The sequence below is a fragment of the Cavia porcellus genome, unplaced genomic scaffold (assembly GCF_034190915.1).
Source record: "Cavia porcellus strain 051 isolate PalLab524CR breed Dunkin Hartley unplaced genomic scaffold, mCavPor4.1 scaffold_2, whole genome shotgun sequence".
NCBI classification, from domain to species: Eukaryota; Metazoa; Chordata; class Mammalia; order Rodentia; family Caviidae; genus Cavia; species Cavia porcellus.
This window is the reverse complement of record NW_026947485.1, coordinates 216,365-237,946: the sequence shown is the minus strand read 5'-3', so window position 1 is coordinate 237,946 and position 21,582 is coordinate 216,365. Positions and strand designations below refer to the sequence as shown.

The 21,582-nt window shown below is 37.7% G+C and overlaps 1 protein-coding gene across 2 annotated transcripts in view; it reads right to left on the bottom strand.

The window, feature by feature from the left end:
- Nucleotides 1–809: 809 nt before the first annotated feature.
- Nucleotides 810–21,582, bottom strand: part of LOC100723453 (zinc finger protein 709-like) — a 37,516-nt gene continuing 16,743 nt past the window's right edge. Inside the window, exons 2-4 of one of the 2 annotated variants that reach the window (XM_013152443.3) lie at nt 4,055–4,181; nt 3,799–3,859; nt 810–2,800 (exon numbers count right to left, since the gene is read on the bottom strand). In XM_013152443.3, the coding sequence (XP_013007897.1) occupies nt 943–2,800; nt 3,799–3,859; nt 4,055–4,181 (2,046 nt within the window). In that variant the 3' untranslated portion in view covers nt 810–942. The remainder of the gene's footprint in view (nt 2,801–3,798; nt 3,860–4,054; nt 4,182–21,582) is intronic. The other variant, XM_013152444.3, reaches the window with a different exon arrangement.

Genomic DNA, 21,582 nt, shown 5'->3' with positions numbered 1-21,582 from the left:
GACGTAAGTTTAGACAGTATTACCCAATTTTCATGACTAACTTATGTGTCTGAGTATAATTAAAGCCAGGACAAGCAAGTATAATGTTCACAACATTAGGGATAATTAATGTATTGCTCACTTATGTTTTCATGTTATCATAGGTTCATAACAATGTAATCCCATGAGAGACTAAGTAGCTTCTGGATTCATGGGCAATGCTATTCAAAACATTTTATACAATTTTTCTGTTTAAATGTAAAGAAGGAAAAATACAAGTTAGGAAGCTTACAACTTGGTCAAATCTGTGACTGAAAGTATGTCACATATCTCAATCATCAGACAGCAGTCTTCATAGATAATAAAAAAGGGCACTGTATAAATTTATATATAATACAAGTAAAACAACACAATCTGAATCAAATTTATAAAACTTACTTACTAAACTGACTGATGTCTCTCATGGATTAGGCTTTCCTTCATGCTGCTATTTCAGGTTTTTAGGCAAAAATGTAATTACCATAGAATGGCATTTATATCCAGGGAACTGAATAAAGGCATCTACTTAATTACAATAGCAACCATTAACAAAACAGCTCCACTGCTGGCAAAAATTCCTTGGAAATACCATGCTGACAATTCACACCATCACTTATACTTTTTGGACTGATATAATACTATATTTCATGATACACAATTTGTAAAATATTGAGGTCCTAATTGGTCTGTGGCCATGAGCACTCACAGCAGTGTGACTATTTTTGGTACAACTGATAGAAAACTTACCACCAAATTGAAAGTTAGGAAAATATAAATATGAAAAGTAACACTTCCAAGGTTAAAACAAAATTTTATGCATATAATGGCTCTGATATAAGAGTAAAATTACATTCTTGATATAATTGATAACAAACATTTTATATTACTTAATTCTACAAGTCTCCCTCCACTACATGAGGAAATTTATAGAATTTTCAAAACAGGCTTGCTTACATAGGATTTTTCCCCAGTGTGACTTCTTTTATGTATTTGACAATACTTGTTTGTACTGAATGCTTTCCCACATTGTTTACATACATAGGGTTTTTCCCCTTTGTGACTTCTCTCATGAATCTGACAATCACTACATGTACTGAATGCTTTCCCACATTGCTTACATGCATAGGGTTTCTCCCCAGTGTGAGTTCTCTTATGTCTATAAAACGAACTGTTATCAGCAAATGCTTTTCCACATTGTGTACAAACATAGGGTTTCTCCCCAGTGTGAGTTCTCTTATGTATCTGACAATCATTATGTCTGCTGAAAGCTTTTCCACACTGCTTACACACATATGGTTTCTCCCCAGTGTGAATTCTTTCATGTATTTGACAAGTACCTTGTCTGCTAAAGGCTTTTCCACATTGCTTACATACATAAGGTTTCTCCCCAGTGTGAGTTTTCTCATGTCTTTGACAATGACCTTGTGTAGTGAAAGCTTTCCCACATTGCTTACATACATAGGGTTTCTCTCCAGTGTGACTTCTTTCATGTATTTGACAATTATAGTGTCTGCCAAAGGCCTTCCCACATTGCTTACATACATATGGTTTCTCTGCAGTGTGAGTTTTTTTATGTTCACATAATAAACACTTAGAACAGAAAGCTTTCTCACACTGCTTACATCTGTAGGTTTTCTCACGGGTCTGATTTTGCTCATGTTTTTGACAATGACTGCGTGTACTAAATGCTTTGCCACATTGTTTACATATGTAAGGTTTCTCCCCGGTATGCCTTCTTTCATGTTTTTGACAATTACTATGAGTACTGAATGCTTTTCCACATTGTTTACACATATAGGGTTTCTCCCCAGTGTGATTTCTTTCATGTATCTGACAATCATAGTATCTGCTAAAAGCTTTCCCACACTGCTTACATACATAGGGTTTTCCCCCAGTATGAATTCTTTCATGTATTTGACAATTACTGTACATATTGAAGGCTTTTCCACATTGCTTACATACATAAGGTTTATCCCCAGTGTGTATCCTTTCATGTCTTTGACAATGCCAGGATGTAATGAAAGCTTTCCCACACTGCTTACATACATAGGGTTTTTCCCCAGTATGAATTCTTTCATGGACTTGACAAGTACCTTGTCTGCTGAAGGCTTTCCCACATTGCTTACATACATAAGCTTTCTCCCCAGTGTGAGTTTTCTCATGTCTTTGACAATGACCTTGTGTAGTGAAAGCTTTCCCACATTGCTTACATACATAGGGTTTCTCTCCAGTGTGACTTCTTTCATGTATTTGACAATTATAGTGTCTGCCAAAGGCCTTCCCACATTGCTTACATACATATGGTTTCTCTGCAGTGTGAGTTTTTTTATGTTCACATAATAAACAGTTAGAACAGAAAGCTTTCCCACACTGCTTACATACACAGGGTTTTTCCCCAGTGTGAATTCTTTCATGGATTTGACAATTACTGTGCATAATGAAGGCTTTCCCACATTGCTTATGTTCACATGGTTTCTCTCCATAGTTTATGCGTTCATACTTTTGACATGACTCAAATTCACTTAAAGTTTTCCCATGTTCATTATACTTATGAAGTTTCTCTTCAAATCTTTTATATTCATATGGTTTCAGTCCTGTGTGAGTTAGGATGGCGACATTTAGTGATAAATGATCAACCAGGGGCTTTCTACAATCAAGGCTTTCAGCTGGACTAAAACCAGGTTTTTTCACATTCCCATTAGGATCCGAAGTTCCAAAAAATATTTCTTCATGTTGAGTCCAATTTTTGTAGTCATAGTTTTCTTCTACCTCTTCACTTCTACTGAAAAAAAAAATCACAATAAAAAAGATCACATTATCATTATTGATTTTCTAAGACAATAATTTCACTTCACGGAAGGGTGATCTCATACTTTTTAATGGTTGAATATACTGCATGACTTCTTTTTGCTTTGTTTTGTCTTCCTGGGATGAGGTAAAATTCATAGTCTCAATACTGAATCATATCTCTAGCTTTTTTAATGTCTTATTTTGTGAAATTTTATCATTAATCATTAATCTGGGCAGAGCTTCAACCTGTGCTTCCCTATATGCTGGGTTAGAAGTATGCTTCACCATGCTGAATGTATTCCAAATTTTCTTAACACATCCATCTATTGATGGACGTCTAGGCTATTTCCAAAACTTAGCTATTAGAAATTGTGCTACTTTCATCATGTGTACATCATGATACCATGTGGACACATGTATCACTATGATTTTAACTCTATTAAGAATATACTCAGAAGATTGATAATTGTATCAAACGGAATTACCATTTTTATTTTTTGAGACATCTACCTATTTGCAAAGTGACTGTAATGTATAGTCCCACCAACAATGTAGGAGAATGACTTCTAAGAATTTTAAAACATAAATGAACTTAAATCTTCTATAGGATGGCTTCAAAAGAGTGAGGTTATAAATTCAATTCCTGGCACAAAAAACAAAACAAAATAATACAAAATTTATTCATCTCATCCTTACATATTCCTAAAGTCTAAATGCAGTTTCAAACAGTTTTATGATGTTAATCATAGAAGAACATTTTTATACATTGATATATCAGATAGTATCATTTGTTGTATAAATTCAGTATACCTGAGTTCCCAAAACTGGATAATTTCATATATCCAAACATCAGATTACAGGAACTCAAACTATACATATTTGCAGAATGTCTGTGTTATTCATGGTATCATGTATACAGTTTGCTTGGTTTTAATATACTTGCATTCTGACTCTTGAGGATCTCTCTTTTATCCTGTAAGAACAAATTACCTTAGATTTCTCCAAAAATTTTTGTACTCTTCTTTAGTTTGCTGGTTCATCTGGTTTCTTCCTAAATTGTAGATATAGAAATAAAAATTAATATATTATTATACAAAAATTATAGATTCCAGTTAGATTCACTGTATAAAGTGACCAAGTCTAGATATTATCAAAATGTTTTCATATTCTAATTAATGTAACTGCATCAGTGGGGAAAAAACAATTCTCTCTGAATGTATAAATTAGAAAATTATATCATCCATACCTATAACAGCCATGTTTCTAAAGGTTTCCCACATTACATCTCTATAGAGCTTCTTTTGGGATGGATTCAGCAAATCCCATTCCTCTATGGTAAAGGTCACTGTCACATCCTCAAAGGTAACTGCCTCCTAAATCACAAACATACATTATTTTCAGAAAGAAGGTTAAGACTCATAGTAATGATTCTATGAATATATTTATATATGACAAATGTAAAACGAATCATTTACTTCTAAATTTCTCTTTAATTTTTCAGATGTTACCATTTTGCACTCTGTTTTGAACTAAGAAAATCATTAAATCATGAAAATAAATTCTTCAAGTAAATTCTATTTTATAGAAATAACTGGCTGTAAAATGAGCAAAAAAGAAGCAGGTCAGGGAAGAAGCCTGCTTCACTGAAGTTCACAAAGAAACCCACACTTAAAAGTTGGAACACACTCTTGAGGTTGCATAATAGTCACTGCGCCTATGCAGCCCAGGGTGATGACACAGGGAAATATGAGAAAGCAAAAAATTTACATCAAAAACATTTTATCTGAGGCCTCTTCACCCCCTATTTAGCCATCTAAGGTTAAATTTCTCTCTTGATTACAGGCTGAATTCTGGGTGGAGACAAATACCCAGCGTCAGTGTAAGACTGTTCCTTGTCTTTTCCTATTAGCAATTTTGAATTCAAATGTGGTTTTTGCAGAACACTAAACAATGGTCCAACAGAAAATGTTTTCTTTTATTATTGCCTCAATTTCCTTCTTATTGGCTTTTCATTATTTTTATGCATTCTTCATTTAGTTTGGTAATTTGTGAACAACTAGGAATATGCCAATTTCTTCAGGATTTTCCATTTTTTTGGAATATAATTTTTCATAGCAGTTATCAACTATCTTTTGAATTTCTACTGTTGTGATTTCACCTTTACATTTGTCTTTTTTATTAGAACTAATTTTTGAAGTCTTTTTTTTTTTTTAATCGGTACTGGGGATCAAACTCACCACCGTGTGCTTGCAAGGCAGGTGCTTATGCCACTGAGCTAAATCCCCAACCCCTGTCTTTTTTTATTTTAAAGGGCGTAAAATTAAACATAACAAAATGGAACAAAAGAGATCATAAAGAAACAATTTTAAGAAACACAGATTTCAAAGCAAGTCCAGTGGAGATCTTCACCGTCTATCATATTGTCTCTAGTTTTCTTCCAAATAGTTGTCCCCATCTTCACACATATTGAATACATACTGAACATTATAGAACTAAGCTAATCATAACAGGATGATGAAGGCTTTTTAGGTCTTCAAGACCTGACATTGGGGAAGTCAACAATGACTGCTATTATGTCTCTCATTCTCTTCGAGGTAGCTGTACCATATCTTTACGTATGCTGAAATTAAACATGAGATTAAACTAATATCACTCTGAATAGTGAATAATAGTATTGCTAGATTTTATATCATAATGCTACAGAATTAGCACTGGGTATCTTAGTATCTCTTCTTCTTCAGAGTATCTGTTCATTACATCATGCATTATACAATTTGGTCCCATAAACTGTTTAGAAATTTTCCACATGTGTGAACCTCTACATGTATATCTATCCTTTCTGTATTATAGGGCAAAACAGATCAAAAGAAGACAACAAAACAAATTCCTAGAAAAACATGAAATGAAAAAAGACATATAAAACCACAATATTAGGTGATCTACAGTAATTACTATACTTTCTCTTGTTATTTTCAATAGAATTGTCTACATCATCAGACAATACAATTGAAAATAGCATTATATAGCACTTTTAATAGAAACACAACATTGGAGACATTGTAGCATTTCAAAAGCAGTTGATAATCAAACCAGAATGGGTATCCTATTGCATCTTGTCATCTTCAGAGTAGTTGCCTCTACTCTTAGACTTAATACTATCAAGCATACCAAATTTGAATAAAATCAGTCAAGACTAAAACAGCGTTCTAACAAATCAGCTTCAAATAAAATCAGTCATAGTAAGACAATGTAAGTAATACAGGGCTTCAGTTTAAGTTAATAGGAAATTAAGGATAGTTACCATAGTATAGCCTGCTATTTTTGGGATAGCTGTCTATGCCCTCAAATCTAGTATCAGTAGATAGACCAGAACAAAATAAAATCAAACTAAGCAGAGCAATAAGACTAATGTGGCTTTTAAATCCCGATACACTATTAACAATGTCCTTTGCCTTCCTTTTTTAGGCAATTCCTCACCTTTCCCTTTCTCAGGGTGCTTTGTATATTTTGGGTCCCTCTAGCTCCTTTAGTTTTTAGATTAGGGGGCAACCCATTATCTGCCTTACCCCTGAGCTTGATCTTGAGCAGTATTCCTGTACTAACTAAAGCCACAAGGTTTTTCCTTCCTTCTAGCTGAGCAGTTCTCCACTGCACAAAAGTGTCATGACTTTCCAACCTATCTGCAGCTGCTTGACGAGTTGTCCCTATTTCTCTTTGGTTCCCTGTCACATACAACATCATTTTCTCATCTTTGACTTTCAGTTTATTAACCCTCTTTCAGTTTGAGTATATCTCCTATTCAGAGCATCTCGATGGATCCTACCTCCTAATGTACTCTGCCTGTGTTTCTTTTTGTTAATGTATCAAGGCTATCTATATTAGAGATTATAGCCCACTTTCTGTGCCTCATCTCTGCTATTCTATTTTTCTGCTATTATTTGTTCACTTTTCTCCTTCACTCCACTGTCTGCCCCATTCATTGAGGCCTCTCTGCCACTGTTGCTGGAATCCTGGTATTTCTCTCTCTCTCTCTCTCTCTCTCTCTCATGTCCTTCCGTATTTTTTGTACGTTTGGATTGGTAGCTATGAACTCCCACAGTTCCTCCTTGTCTTGGAAACATCTTGTTTCTCCATTAATTTTGAGAGAGAGTTTTTCAGGGTACATCAATCTGCGTTGGAGGTAATTTTCTTTCAGGGCTTGGACTACAGCCCCCAAGGCTCTTCTTGATTTGATAGTTTGTGTTGAGAAGTCTGTTGTCATTTTGATGAATTTTCCTTTATAGGTGATCTGCTTCTTTTCTCTGCTTTTAATATTCTGTTCTTGTGGATTTCTGGGATTTTGCTTATTACATATCTGGGTGTAGATATTTTTTGGTTGTAGTTGGTTGTAGTTCTGTATGCCTCATTTATCTGGATATCATTTCTTTTTCTATGCTTGGGAAGTTTTCCTTAATTATTTCTGTTAATAGCCTTTGTAATTCATTTGTGGTCCCTCCTGCTTCTTCGCTCACATTTTTTATTCTTAAGTTATAGATCCTCTTGTCATCTTCTAGCCTTTGAATTGTTACTTCCTGGTTCCTTGTTATCTTTAAGAGGTCTTTTCTTTCACAATCACACATTGCAAATCTATCTTCAAGTTTTGAAAGGCTAACTTTAGTCTCTGTCAAGGCATTTTGCCAGCTTTCAATGGAGTTTTTAATTTCCTGGTAATCTCTTTGGATCTGTTTCATGTATTCTAGATTTTGTTTATATTCGTCACCAAAGGTTTCTCTTCCTTTTATGGGTTCCTCCATTCTTCCATCTGTGTCTTCTTGAGAGGGGCTTAGCATTTCTTTTATTAGTCTTTTTATATCTTGGGTTAGAATTTCACTAAAATTAGCCTCACTTGGGTTAGAATTTCAGTTTTAAGTTCATCTATGAGGTCATGAAGGTATTTCTTTATGCCCACTGATGTTGTGGCCAATATGACATGATTGCTGCACTGGTTCTCTTTTGTATTTACCTCTCCTGGGCTTATTTTCCCAGAGTCAGTGGCTGGAAGCTTTTTCTTTCTTTTTTTTTTTTTTTTTTTTTTCCTCTTGTCTTGTTTTTGGTTTCTTTCAGACAGGTGTATGGTGGAGGTCTCAGGCCCTCTTTGTATTGTTTACGGTTTTTCTGAAGCATGCTGGCTGGGGGCTTGCTGCCCTCTCCAGTTTGCTGTTATCTGAGGTGCATGCAGGGACTGTGGGCTAGCCTCTCTCCTCTGAGCCAGTCAACTGGCACGTGCCTTCAGCAACTTAGGCTGTGCTGTGGCAGATGTCACAGAATCAGGTCAGTTTTGTCCCTGGCTACTGGGTCCTAACCAGGGGCATGACTCAGCCCAAGCAGGTCCCATCAGTCCGCTTTAGACCAGAGGTGGCTCACTGATGCCACCACAGCATTGGTCTCAGGCCTATTCTGCCCAACTGCAATGTCTTCCAGCTGGCCACACCTGCTGTGGGACCCAATTTCCAGCACTTGTCAAGAATTAATGCAGCTCTCCACCTTGGCTCCATTCTACACTGGGCTGCGTCCTCCCACCAAGGGCCCAGGACTCATCAACTCCCGTTGTTGGCAGCCACGGCTTAAGTGCGACCTTGAATCTTGCAACTCCTCGGTGTGCCCAGCACAGCATGGGACAGGTCCCAGTGAGCACATCTGGCTCCAGCCCTCCACCTGCGTTTTTCCTTCCTCTTCCTATTTTTCTTTTTCCTTCAGTTTCCTCCTCAGTCGCTAAAATCCCTCTCCTCTTGTCCAGCCCTCTCCATGTTGTCAGATTACAGCGTCAGAGCTGTTTTTCCCAGAGAGGCTCTCTACCCAGCTACCTATCAAGCCGCCATCTTCTTGTCTCTTGCCACCTTTACATTTGTAATTGCACTGATGTGAGTCTTTACTCCTTTTGATAATTTTTTGCTGAGGGGTTATCTATTTTGTATATTTTTTAAAAGGACCAGCCTTTCAATATGTTGATTCTTTGCATTTTTTGGTCTCGATTTCATTAATTTTCTCCCTGAGCTTTATGATATCCCTTCTTAATTTTGGTTTGGGCTTGACTTGTTTCTCATATATCATGAGGTTCCTCATTAGGTTATTTGAATCCATTGTTTTCATAATGTAGGCACTGATTGCAATGAACATCCTGCCTTGGACTTTTTTCACTGTGTACCATAGGTTTCAATGTGTGTGCAAGTTAAACACATTTGCTTCTAGAAAATGTTTAATTTTTTCCTTGATTTCTTTTGTGGCCTACTGGGTGAGCAGGAATATGTTACTAAGTTTCCAAATGCTACAAAATTTCTCTTTTTTTGTGTGTGCAGCTGACTTCTATTTTCATCACACAGTGGTCTGATAGTAAATATAGGATGATTTTAATATATATATATATATATTTGTCTTTTTCCTTTTTTTATCGGTACCAGAGCTTGAACTCATGACTGCCTGCTTGCAAGACAGGCACTTATGCTGCTGAGCTAAATCCCCAGCCCCAATTTTTTTATATTTTTAAGCAGACATTGTGTACCACTGTATGATGTATTTTGGAAAAAGTTCAATGTGTGTTTCAGGGAAGAATGTATACTGTATTGTAGTAGAGTAGAACACTCTGTAAGAATCTATTAAGTTTTAAGGGCATTCTCCAGCTCCAATATTGATATTTTGTTTAGTTCATCTCTTTCTGTGACAGTGGAGTATTGAGAAAGCACCTGATAGAGTGACATCTGAATTCTGCAGAGCTTTTAAGGGCTATATATGACCAATATTCTTCAAGATTTTCAATTAAATTGAAAGGAAAAGAGTGTTTCCAAACTCATTTCTGTAAGCCAGCATCATTCTGATTGCAAAACAAGACATAGACCCAGCTAAAAGAATTGCAGAACGATCTTCTTAACAAACACCAATGCAAAATTCCTCAGCAAGATGTTGTCAAATAGAATGCAACAAATAACCAAAAGGGTCATACTTCATTGTCACATAGGTTTCATTTCAGAGTTCCCAGGATGGTCCAACATACACAAATAGATAATTGTAATACACCATATAAATAGAAGCAAAGATAAAAATAACATGATAATATCAACTATGCAGAAAAGGCTCTTGACAAAATTCAACACCACTTCATGATAGAAACTTTGAAATAAACAGGCATAGAAGGATCTTACCTGAATCTTATGAAAAAAGTGTATTATAAACCAATTGCCAACTTCATATTAAAAGGTAAAAACCTGAAAACTTTCCTTCTAAAATTGGGAATAAGAAAAGAATGCCCACTATCACCACTTCCAACACAGTACTCAAAACATTAGCCACAGAAATCAGGGAGGAGAAAGAAATAAAGAAGATACATATAGGAAAGTAAGATGTCAAATTATAATTTTTTTGCAGATGACATTCTACACAGGAGACAATGAATTTCAAAAAATAATTCATAATTAACCAATTTTGACAATACAGCAAGATACAAAAATCAATGCATTAAAAAGTCAACAGTATTTGTAATGAAATCAGTGACAAGGAATTAGGAAAAAATACCATTTACAATGGCACAAAAAAATATTTAGGAACTAACCTAACCAAGGAAATGCAAGACATTTTAAGAGCAAAAAAGGAGATTGAAGACATCAGAAAATGGAAAGATATACCCTGCTCTTAAGTAGGCAGAACAAATACTGTTAAAATGGCCATACTTCCCAAACTGATAGATAGATTCAATGCAGTCTCAAATGTCAAAAGTATTCCTCATAGAACTAGATAAAATTATCTTTAAAATCATATGGACCCAAAAGAGACTCGTTACTTGCAGAAGGTAAGTTGAACCCATATCTCTCATCATGTACTAAACTGAAATCAAAATGGATCAAAGATCTAAATATTAAAACAGAAACAATGAACTCATTCAAAAATAAAAATAGGTAAAACACTTGAAGTTATAGGTGTTGGTAAGGACTTTCTAAGCAGAACTTGAGTTGCATAACAGATAACAGCAAAAATTAACAAATAGGGTTATATCAAGATTATATGGAGATTTTTCAACGTGCTAAAATTAGAAATTCCATTTGACTCAGCTATTCTCCTTCTAGGTATCTTCCAAAGAGCTAAAAATACCATGTTACAGTAAAGTAAAAGTTTCTGCACAGCACAGGAAACAAGCAACAGAGTGAAGATACAACCTGCAGAATGGGGAAAAAAAAATTTGCCAAGTATTCCTCAGATAGAGGACTAATATCTAGGATACAGAAGAGCTCTCGATAAATCAGACTCCCTCCCTCCAAAAAAAAAAAAAAAAAAACCAATCAAAATGAACAAATGATCAGAAGAATCCTAGAATAGCAAAAACGATTTTGGGCAACAAAGGCAGGGGGCATCACTCCTGACTTGAAATTATATGCAATAAACAGCTTGGTACTGGCAAAAAGACAGAGCTGAGGATCAGTGAAACACATTAGATGATGCAGAAACAGCTCCAAACACACTCAGCTACTTTATCTTTGACTAAGGGGCCAAACACATTCATTGGAAGAAAGAAAGCCTCTTCAATAAATGGCACTGGAAAAACTGGCTTTCCACATGCTGAGGGCTAGACCCTAAAACTTGACCCACGTCTTTCGCCATGCACTAAACTAAAATCAGAATGGATCAAAGATCTAAATATTAAAATAGAAATGCTAGGCCTGGGATATAGCTCAGTGACATAAGTGCCTACCTAGCAAGCATGAGGTCACAAGTTCAATCCCTAGTACCAATAAATAAATAAAATTTAAAAAAAAGAAAAAATAGAAACACTAAATCTGTAGGCATGGCTCCACTGGGAAAAGAAGATTCCCTTCTACATTGTTGGTGGGAATGGAAACCAGTACAACCATTACGGACATTTTGGAAGGTGCTAAAATTAGAAATTCCATTTGACTCAGCTCATCTCCTTGTAGGTATCATCACAAGAACTAAAAATATCATGTTACAGCAACACATGTATGCCTGTGTTTACAGCAGCACAATTCATAATAGTTAAATTCACGAAGTAGCCTATCTATCAATAGATGAACAGATAAAAAAATATGGTATCTATTCAACTATAAAGAATGATAAATTTAAGACAGCTGTAGGAAAATGGATGCACTTGAAAAATACAATGCAGTAAAAAACAAAATGCACAAGCTTAAATACTATATATTATTTTTCATTTAAGTAAAGCCAAGTACAAATAAAGAGCAAAACAGGAGATGGCTGTTTTGTAAATTGGAGAGGGTCTAGGAGAATGCGGGCAGGGAGAGGAAGACAGACGAAAGGGAAGTAAGATTTAAGATGTGCCAAATATCCATAATGAATGTAAAATGTGTAAGTCATAATTGTGAACTAGAAATAATAGCAACTATGTCATGGTTTATGTTTGTGTTCCCCAGGCCTCATGAGTTTGCATTGTTCATTTGTGATGGTTCATTGTATAGTGCTTGGATTGATGGTGTCAGTGCTCCACCCACATAGGAGTGGAGCCAGAATGTGATGTAATGGCAGGAAGAAGGTATGTCTCTCTCTTTGCTGGTTGGAGCTTGCTGTCTGCAGCTGCCATGAACTGGAGTCCAGCCATGCCCGCCTGTCTTGGAGCCAACTGAGTGTGAACTGAAACCTCCAAAAACTGTAAGAAATAAACCTTTCCTTTTCCAACTTGGGCTTCAGGTATTTTGTCTCAGCAACAAGTAAAAAGTAACTAAGACAGAATTTGGTACCGAGGAATGAGGTCATTTGCTGAGTCTATACCTGACCATGTTTTTCAAGAGGCTTTGGAAATGGCTTGTGGGCGGAGTTTGGAAAGGTTTGGACATGTTGCCTGGATGCATAGAGCTGGAACAGCTTAGGCTGTTCTGTAGAGGAGATTCTGGTCAGAGCTCAGGAGACCAGAAGGCTGATGATAGAAAGCCTCATGGTAAAGACCAGGCTTGGGAGGTTTCTGCTGGGAAGGACTGCATTGGTCATTGGACTCCACATGATGTGTGTTATGGCTTGGCAGAAAGTTTGTCTGCATTTTGCTCCTGCCCAGAGACTTTGCCTGAGACTGAGACAAAGGGCAATGGACTGATTAATCTTAAAAAAGAAATTAAAAAGCAATCGAACATTGAGGCTGTGGCATGGCTATTGTTGGGGGCTTTCAGCCAGCTTTATGTTTCAAATCAGGAGCAAAAAGCCCAGCAGGATAACATACAATGCTGTGAATTTGGCCCAAAGGAAAATTCCAGGAAGGGTGTGGATTGTAAAGACAGAGTTGAGATTTTGATTCCTGAGGAGAAACAGAGAGATAAGAAAGATGGCCCCGGGGCATCCCAGGAACCAGATCCCCACCCTGTGCAGCCTCACAGCAAAGAAGAAAAAATTTGCTCAGCGGGAAAAGCTGCAGAGCGCCATGTTTCAGAATGGCGACAGCTACGTGAGGTTCCAGAATGGCGGCAACACAGAGAAGCTTTTAGTCACAATCAGGAAAACAGAGTCCTGCAATCCAGGCAACTGACCCCTACAGCTAAAAAGGAAAATACCCTGTCTACTGCTTCAGCTAGCAGCAAACCTTGGCAGCATCCACAAGGTTCTGATTTTAGATGCAAGTAAAATGCATAAATTCTGAGGGTAAGACGGCTTCCACCTCCATTGCAAAGGGCCTGGCTGGCCAAGCAGTGTGCCCCTGAGAGGGCAATTTGTGAAGATGTAAGTGTGAAGCCGAAGGTGCAGTGGAGACCCCAGAAGTTTGGAAAAGCCAGGAATGTGGATGATCCAAGAGAAGCTGCAAAAAGCGAGAAGAGAAGATTTCAGAGAAAAGCTGTGGGAGTTGAAATCGCCAGAGGTGCTCTGAGAGTGGAATCACCCAAGGCTTTTGGAGCTTGCAACCAGATTGCTTCAGATGCTGAGTGTGGAACTCTAGGACTTAATGTTCGTCCTGCTGGATGTTGGACTTGCTTTGTTTCCAATGCTTTCTATTCCCATTTGTGACTTTTGGAATGGTAATGTTTATCTTGTGCCTTTGCATTTCAGAAATGTTCAACCTTGTTTCATTTGTACAGGAGGTTACAGTTAAGAGTTTGCCATAGATCTTGGAGCACACTTGGGACTTGGACTTTTCAGCAATGTTGAAGCTGTTAGGACTTTGGCAACTCTTGGAGGTGGACTAAATGTCTTTTGTATAAAGGATGTACATGAGTCCTGGGGGCTAGGGGTGGAATGTCATGGTTTATGTCTGTGGTCCCCAGGCCTTATGAGTTTGCATTGTTCATTTGTGATGGTTCATTGTATAGTGCTTGGATTGATGGTGTCAGTGCTCCACCCACATAGGGGTGGAGCCAGGATGTGATGTAATGGCAGGAAGAAGGTGTGTCTTTCTTTTTGCTGGTTTGAGCTTGCTGTTTTGCATCCACCATGAACGGCGGTCCGGCCATGCCCGCCTGTCTTGGAGCCAACTGAGTGTGGACTGAAACCTCCAAAAACTGTAAGAAATAAACCTTTCCTTTCCCAACTTGGGCATCAGGTATTTTGTCTCAGCGACGAGCATAAAGTAACTAAGACAAACTATAAGAATGTAATAGGGGAAAGGGAATCTAGAGATGAGGAAGAAAGATAAGTGGGAAGGAGGTTAAAAAAGAATCAAGTTCTTTTTATGTATGTGCATCATGTTAAGAGTATTCTGGTGCAACAGAGAAACAAAAGTACAAAATGAACAGGTCTATTGAGTTAAGGACGTGGGAAGGAGCACACAACCCATGGCGGCTGGGCTGGCTGAGGTAGAGGGTTACATGACCTCTAATTGAAGTGGCTCATGGGGCAGAGATTGATGACATGTGAGGAACTGATTAGAATTCTCTATGTGTGCAAACAGGAACGGGAGTTGTAATTAGGGCTGAAGAAGAAGCAGGAAGTGGTAAGCATTCCTGCTTTGGCCTTCCACCACGTTAGAACACCACCATAACTGTACAGTACTTTATACTAGGGCAAGAACCTTTCACACCTATTTCCTAAGATAATGTAAACTTAATGTATTGTGAACATATCCTAATAAAATAAGAAAAAATAATGGTCCAAAATTCAATACTTACACTATCAAGAATGACCAAAATTCTGACAAATTAAGAGCTTAGTTCTACTTCACTGATCCAAGTGCAGATTGTTATCCAAAGCATATGATGTTGTGTTTCATTATAGGTCATCATCCTGCAGTTATCAAGAGGTGGCACACTGAGTTACCCCATTAATAAATATGAATATACCACCTTAGAGTGTTGTCTTAGCTACTTTTCTCATTGTTGAGATAAAAACTCAATGCTCAAAATTAAAGAGAAAAGTTAATTTAGCTCAGTTTGTAGAGATTTCAGTCCATAACTGGCTGCCTCTAAGGCAAGGTAGAACATGCCAGAGGGGCAACAGGTCATAGTAGCACAAGACAGCAAAGGCAACAAGACACAGACAAGAGTCTATTTGTCCCTTATATCTTACGTAGATTGCTGGGATTGGGGTATTGCCAATCTAATCACTGGACTCATCCAACAGTCACACACCCTTAATTCCAGCACCCTTAATTTTGAACCATGAATCAATCACAAACTAGATTCAGTTACCTATGAAAAAACCCCATTTAAAAGTATCTGAGCTTTGGGGGGACATCTAAATATAAACAATAACAAAGCATCTTAAGATAAAAAGGGAAAGACTTTCCTATTGCTCAGGAAATTATAATAATCTTAGATTCTCTGTTCTAGAATCTGGGAAAAGAGCCATTAAAAAAGAAAAAAATACATATATATGATCAACTAATGTCAAACTCAAACACACATCTAGATAAAGCAGGAAGATTCTAACAACTTTCGGACTGGCCCATGCATTCTCACTGAATAAAAATAAAAATTTTCTTGAAATGAAAACAGATGGTTGATGATATATAATTTAATCATGCATGTGATCTTGCTGTATAGGAGTGATAATAAAACCCCCATTATAGCTAGACTTGTTCATTTAAACCTGTGATCATGCCACTCTGGAAGGCTGAGGCAAGATGATCGTAAGTTCAACTCCAGCTTGTACAACACAGTCCTAGTGTCAGCATTTTTACCTATTAACACTAAAAATGTAAAATGGCTTGAGGTAACTCAGAATGAAGGTCCTGGGTCAACCTTCAGAGTGAATATCCTAAGTCAGTATCCTGTAATCTTTTCTAAGATTGGGTAATACCCTTCCCATGACACATAGATGGTGTTGTCTATGCAATTTTTAATTCACAACAAAGACATAGAACATTTCCTATTTTCCTCAAAAATGATTAGGTGAATTTTAGCAGCATCTCAATACTTGTTTAAGTTTTTCTAAATTTCTTTCAAGTCTATAATCTTTGATCTACCTTTTAACTGAGTCAACCTATGACCCTTTTAATTTCACAGTAAGAACATTTCAGAGGAAAATGGGTCTGGAGCTGACTGCCACCCTCCATCAAAGCCTGCTTTCCCATGTTGTATCTATCCTCATTTCCTCCTTCCATCACAGAAAACTATGCCTAACTACCAACATGTCTGCAGACCTATATTTGGGGCTTTATCACTGTTGTGATAACACTTTTACAAAGTCCTATCTCATTCAGCATGTCATTTCTTAAAAACAATGTCTGCCAGCCATCTTTAGACTGCAATAATTATCTGAGAAACAGTGCTCTTCTTTCTACTTATACTGAAATCCCATGTGTATGTGAATATCCTCCGTCAGAGTTTCTCAGTATGATTTTAACACATAGGCCTTTCTGGAAGTAGTTCTCAGAATTAATTTAATCTTTTTTTTTTTTTTTTTTTTTTTTTTGGTACTGGGGATCAAACTCACAATCTCGTGCTTGCCAGGCAAGCGCTTGTAACACTGAGCTAAATCCCCAGCCCTTCAGAATTAATTTAATCTTCACTTCTTTAAATTAATAACTTCCATTCCAATTTTTCAGCATTATAAACTTAATTAGCTCTATGTATTTATTTATTTCATTGCTGTGGACATAACCTAAGAGTTTAGGCCCTAATACTGAGCCTCATCTATAGAAATGTTAAACAGTTCTCATTTTCAAATGCTTCATAATGACTCTGCAAATATGGGGAAGCATTTGAAAATTTTGGAACTCACTTTCTTCACAATGAAAGCCCAGAGTTCAGAATACAGCCTGTGGGTTTGAGACCCTGTATCCCAAATTTCTATCAAATTCAGCATCACTGTGTGTCTTAGTTTCCTGTTACAGGACACAATACAACACAATATGCAACCTAAGGAAGAGAGATATATTTTTGCTTATCATTTCAGTTCATATTTTGCTGGCTCCAATGTAGAAACAAGCTGACAAAGTAACAGGGCAGAGGAAAAAAAATATTCAAATCATGGCAGCTAGGAAAGAGAGAAACACAGGAGGACCTACATACAAAACCACATTTTTCTACATCATGCTCCTAACTGTTTCATCTCCAATAAGACACTACCTTGTAATAGCATATTCAAATACAGAACTCATCTTAGATGAATTCACTGTTGACAGGACCCTCAAAATTCAGTCAACTTTTAAACTCATGAGACTTAAAAGGACATTATGCCTTATTTGCTGATAGGGGGAAAAAAAAAAAAACCACACAGGGCATCCAACATAGTACAATCACACCGAGTGGAAACCTCACACGAGTCCGGAATCAACCTTGGCCCTCCTGCTCTCTGCAAAAAATAGGAGTGTGGCTGCAGGCACAGAGCTGCCAAAGGCAGGGTTCCGGCTAGAGTTAAAGTCTCCTCTCTGGGACAGGACAGGAGGCTTAGGTTCAAGCAGAAGTCACCCTCATCTAAAGAACCAGAAAGGGCAAAATGCATATCAGTAACACTTGACATATAGGAACAAAGATTCTTTGGCTGCTGTAGGGAGTTCCAAATCCTGCCAAAGCTAGTTCTATTCACTTTCTACTGGTTCTTATACTTCCACAACAATCCCTATAGCTGTCTTGCAATACTTGGCCTAGCACAATCACCATTTTAGAGGCTGAGGGTGTACTAGGGTCCTTGCGTGTAGCTAGTCAGTAGAATTCAGAGAAAGTCAGGATGAGTCATCTTACCTGTCTCTCAGCAACACACTGGGAACTTCTTACTTAGCTGCCTGGTAGAGGAGGACCTTTTTCTTTGGCCCAAAGTGTCTACTAACAGTGCTTACCGACACTTCACGGGATGCCAGGCTGTTCCATTTCCTGTCCACTAAGCCAAGAGAGGGAAAAAATACACTACCTGCTTGAGTGGAGCCCAAATAATAGACTCTAACACTAACTCTTTGCAGCCCAAGCTTTCTCCCACAATGTTGACTTGACTCTATCTGTTAGATCATTGTACTGCTGCATGGTTTGCTAACAGTGTTGCAAGTACAGCTTCTTACTACACCCAGGAGAATCTATTTGTTGTCTCTGAAAATGAAACCACAGGGGTGCTCCTACACTTCCAGACTCAATGTTATGTGGAGAAAACCACCAAACCCAAAGAAAACTTGAATGCAGGCAAGGGCAGAATGGCAATGGAATAGAATGGTTGTCCCAATGTTGTCAGCAGAAATTTGAAGACAGCATTTAGCTTTGTGACACAGACTTTCTTATACTTTACAATTTAGTCATTTTCAATAACAATGTAAAAGCAAGCCAGAAAGGGAATACAGATAATGAAGAAACCAGTAACATAATGCAGTAGCAGTCATGAAAAGGATTCAAGATGAAAGAAAAGATTTTAGCTTCTTCAAACAGATAATATTCCTTGATTCACGCTCACAAATAAAACTGAAATTCAAAAGACAAATTGTAGCAGAAAGGCTAGAATGATAGTTGCAATGTACTCATCATTAGAAATAGCTAATTCTTCAAAATATGCTGTTCCTTCCTCACAGTAAAGTTCTTATCTAGAGTCCTGTGATGATTAGAACAATGATCAAACTTATTGGCTTAATATATGCAGAGAATATTTGCAAAGCATGTGTCTGACTGACACAGAGAGGCCCAATTTAATACATTACATCTGATGTCTGGCCCTTCCTCTCAGACTTAATCTCTTCAAGAATCTCCTTTGAAAGGAAGAAGACATGGTGCTAAAAACCTGAAGAAATTGGAGATCAGCATTCCAAAGCAATGACAAATACCAGAATTCCTCCACAGAAAAAGTGGGGAGACTGACTTTTTTCTCTCTTTATTTCATCTAGGACACAAACTTAGTGGTTGGCGCCAACCACATACAGGGTGGATCTTCCCTCCTTAGTTTGTGGCCCACATGCCAATCATCACATGCAGATACAGAAGAACTGTACTAACCTGCTAGGTGGTTCCAGCATATTAATGAACATATCACAATTAATAATCTCAAAATCCTAAGTGAGTCTTTAAGCTTGCCCTTTACAAATATTCTTCATATGAACAAATTGTAATCTCATTTCAGCAAACCTTTGCATGCAAAACAAAACAGTAAATGTCCTATGAAAATGAAACTCAAAATCGCAGAAAAAAGAAACTCCCAACGCCATTTGCATTTGCTTTCCAACACTCTGTAGTTGTCAGTCAACAGCCCTCCATGCTGTGCAAGCATTCAAAATGTCAAAGTAACTTTTCCTTATTAAAAAAAATACAGAACTCCCTTTATATGACAAAATTTATGGAAAAAATGAAACAAATGTGAACTGTCCACATTTCCTGTGCATTGGAGTTTCCCTGTTGTTCAAGTTCAGTGTCTAATGAGTTCCATAGTACTTATTTTCTAAAACTACGCCTCGACTTTCATACCTCAACTGACTTAATCATTTCTATAATTAATCTCAAGTATTTTAGAAGCTCCTCTCTCTTTTAGAAAGTGCAACTGCCTTAAACTTGAATTTACCTGATGCTGAATCACATCATTCAACTTGGATTATCTGTTTGAACCTTTGTTATGGGAAATATGATGAAATTTTAGGTGTTTACTAGGGACATACTTATTCTGGTTATTCTCAATGGCCTGTCAATGTACAGGAACTATGATAACACACAGAGGGTCATATTTAAGCATTATGACTGTTATGGGTTAAAAACTGGTAGTCAACTTAACACTAACTGAATTAAGGCAGCACGGTGCTAAGTGTAGATGGCTCACCTGAGGAAAGCTGCCAGCATAAAAAGAGAAGTGGAGAGGAAGAATGGGGGGGGGTGTTGTGGGGACTCCTAAGTGTTGATGTTTCGAGCCATTGGTTCTCCTGGAGGAGCTTGTCATGCCCAGCTCCCCCAATATGAATTTGGCCATTATCATTAGAGGAGTTTGGGACTTTGTCGCTGAGAGTGGCTGCAGTTCACTTTGGGGGAGCTTTGATCCTTACACTGAGCATCACTTCCTGGCTCCAGAGGGGAAGATTTATGCTGTTTAATCTCAAGGAGAAGCTTGTAGGCTGGCTTTCTGGCATGTACTTGACTGTTCTCATCGTTGGAAGAGCTTGGGATCGCACTGTTGCTGAGGATGGCTATGGTACTTTTCGGGAAAGCCCTTGTCCTTATTTTGAGCATTACTTCTTGGCTCCAGTGTAGAACCCTCAATCTACTGGCACAGCACCTTTATCCTGCTGGCATAGACTTTGTAGCTTCCACTGCTGACCTTTGTGCCTTCCCAGCACAGATTCATAAAACAGACTTGCATTGAGTCCTTGACCTGGTCTCTAGACCTCCACTTGGACTCATGGCAGGAACTGTCATGGGCTCTAGGTCTTCAGCTGGACTCATACAGAACAGTGCTATGGGAGCCAGGCTCTTGTCTGAGCACTCTAAATCTTGAGTGTTATGGATAGATTTCCTACAGTTTCTTATATTTTACTCTGGGTGACTATCATAAAATAATATTGTAAGTTCTGTGTCCTGTATGTAATTTTCTCCTGGTAATCCCTGACTACAATAACCAAGAGCTTCTAAAACAACTGAAATCTCTGAGGAAGCAGAAGTGAGAAAAATAAGAAGAAAAAAAAAAAAAGGACAAAGAATGTAAGGGAGAAAATGAAAAGAAGAAAGAACAGATGGATGGAAGAAAAGGAAGAAACACAGAGGCCAAAGTACCCATACTAACCACACCTCAGTCATAAAACTCTGAGGTAAAAGTTTGGTGAGTAAGTTCTTTTTCATCCTGTTCTTCTAATTGTTGCATAGAGGCTGACTATGATGGGTTTATCAACATTGTATGTCATATTCTTCAGAGTCTCAAATATTTTCAAAATTGGGATAGGAAGCCAAGTATGGTGGTACATGCGTATAATCCTAGCACTTACATGGCTGAAGGACTCCCTTGAGCTTGAGGCCAGCCAGGATTAGGTAGTGAGTTCAAGGCCAGGCTGAACTATATAGTGAGACCCTGTCTCAAAAAAATGGAAAAATAAAAGGGATAAAGTAGATGAAAAAGAAAGAACAGAGTGCTTGAGAAGCACAGTAAGGTAAACTACACACATAGAGATGAACACCTGCTGTCTTTCAGCAGTGGGAGATCCTTAGGATTGAGGTTACGATGAAGACATAAGAGAACACAATGAGGAATAACCAGCCAATGAGATCTGACACAGGTGAGTAAAAGTTCATCTCGCTACTGTTCAACTTCATGTGGAAAAATGTAGCAGAGAAATCCTTGGATTACATTAGACTTAAATTAGGCAAGGTAGAATACTACTATCATCACCACAATGTTATAACTAAACTTATCCCAGGACAAACCCCCAGTGTATAAACCCCCAGGCACAAAAGCTATTGTAGACAAGGGCAT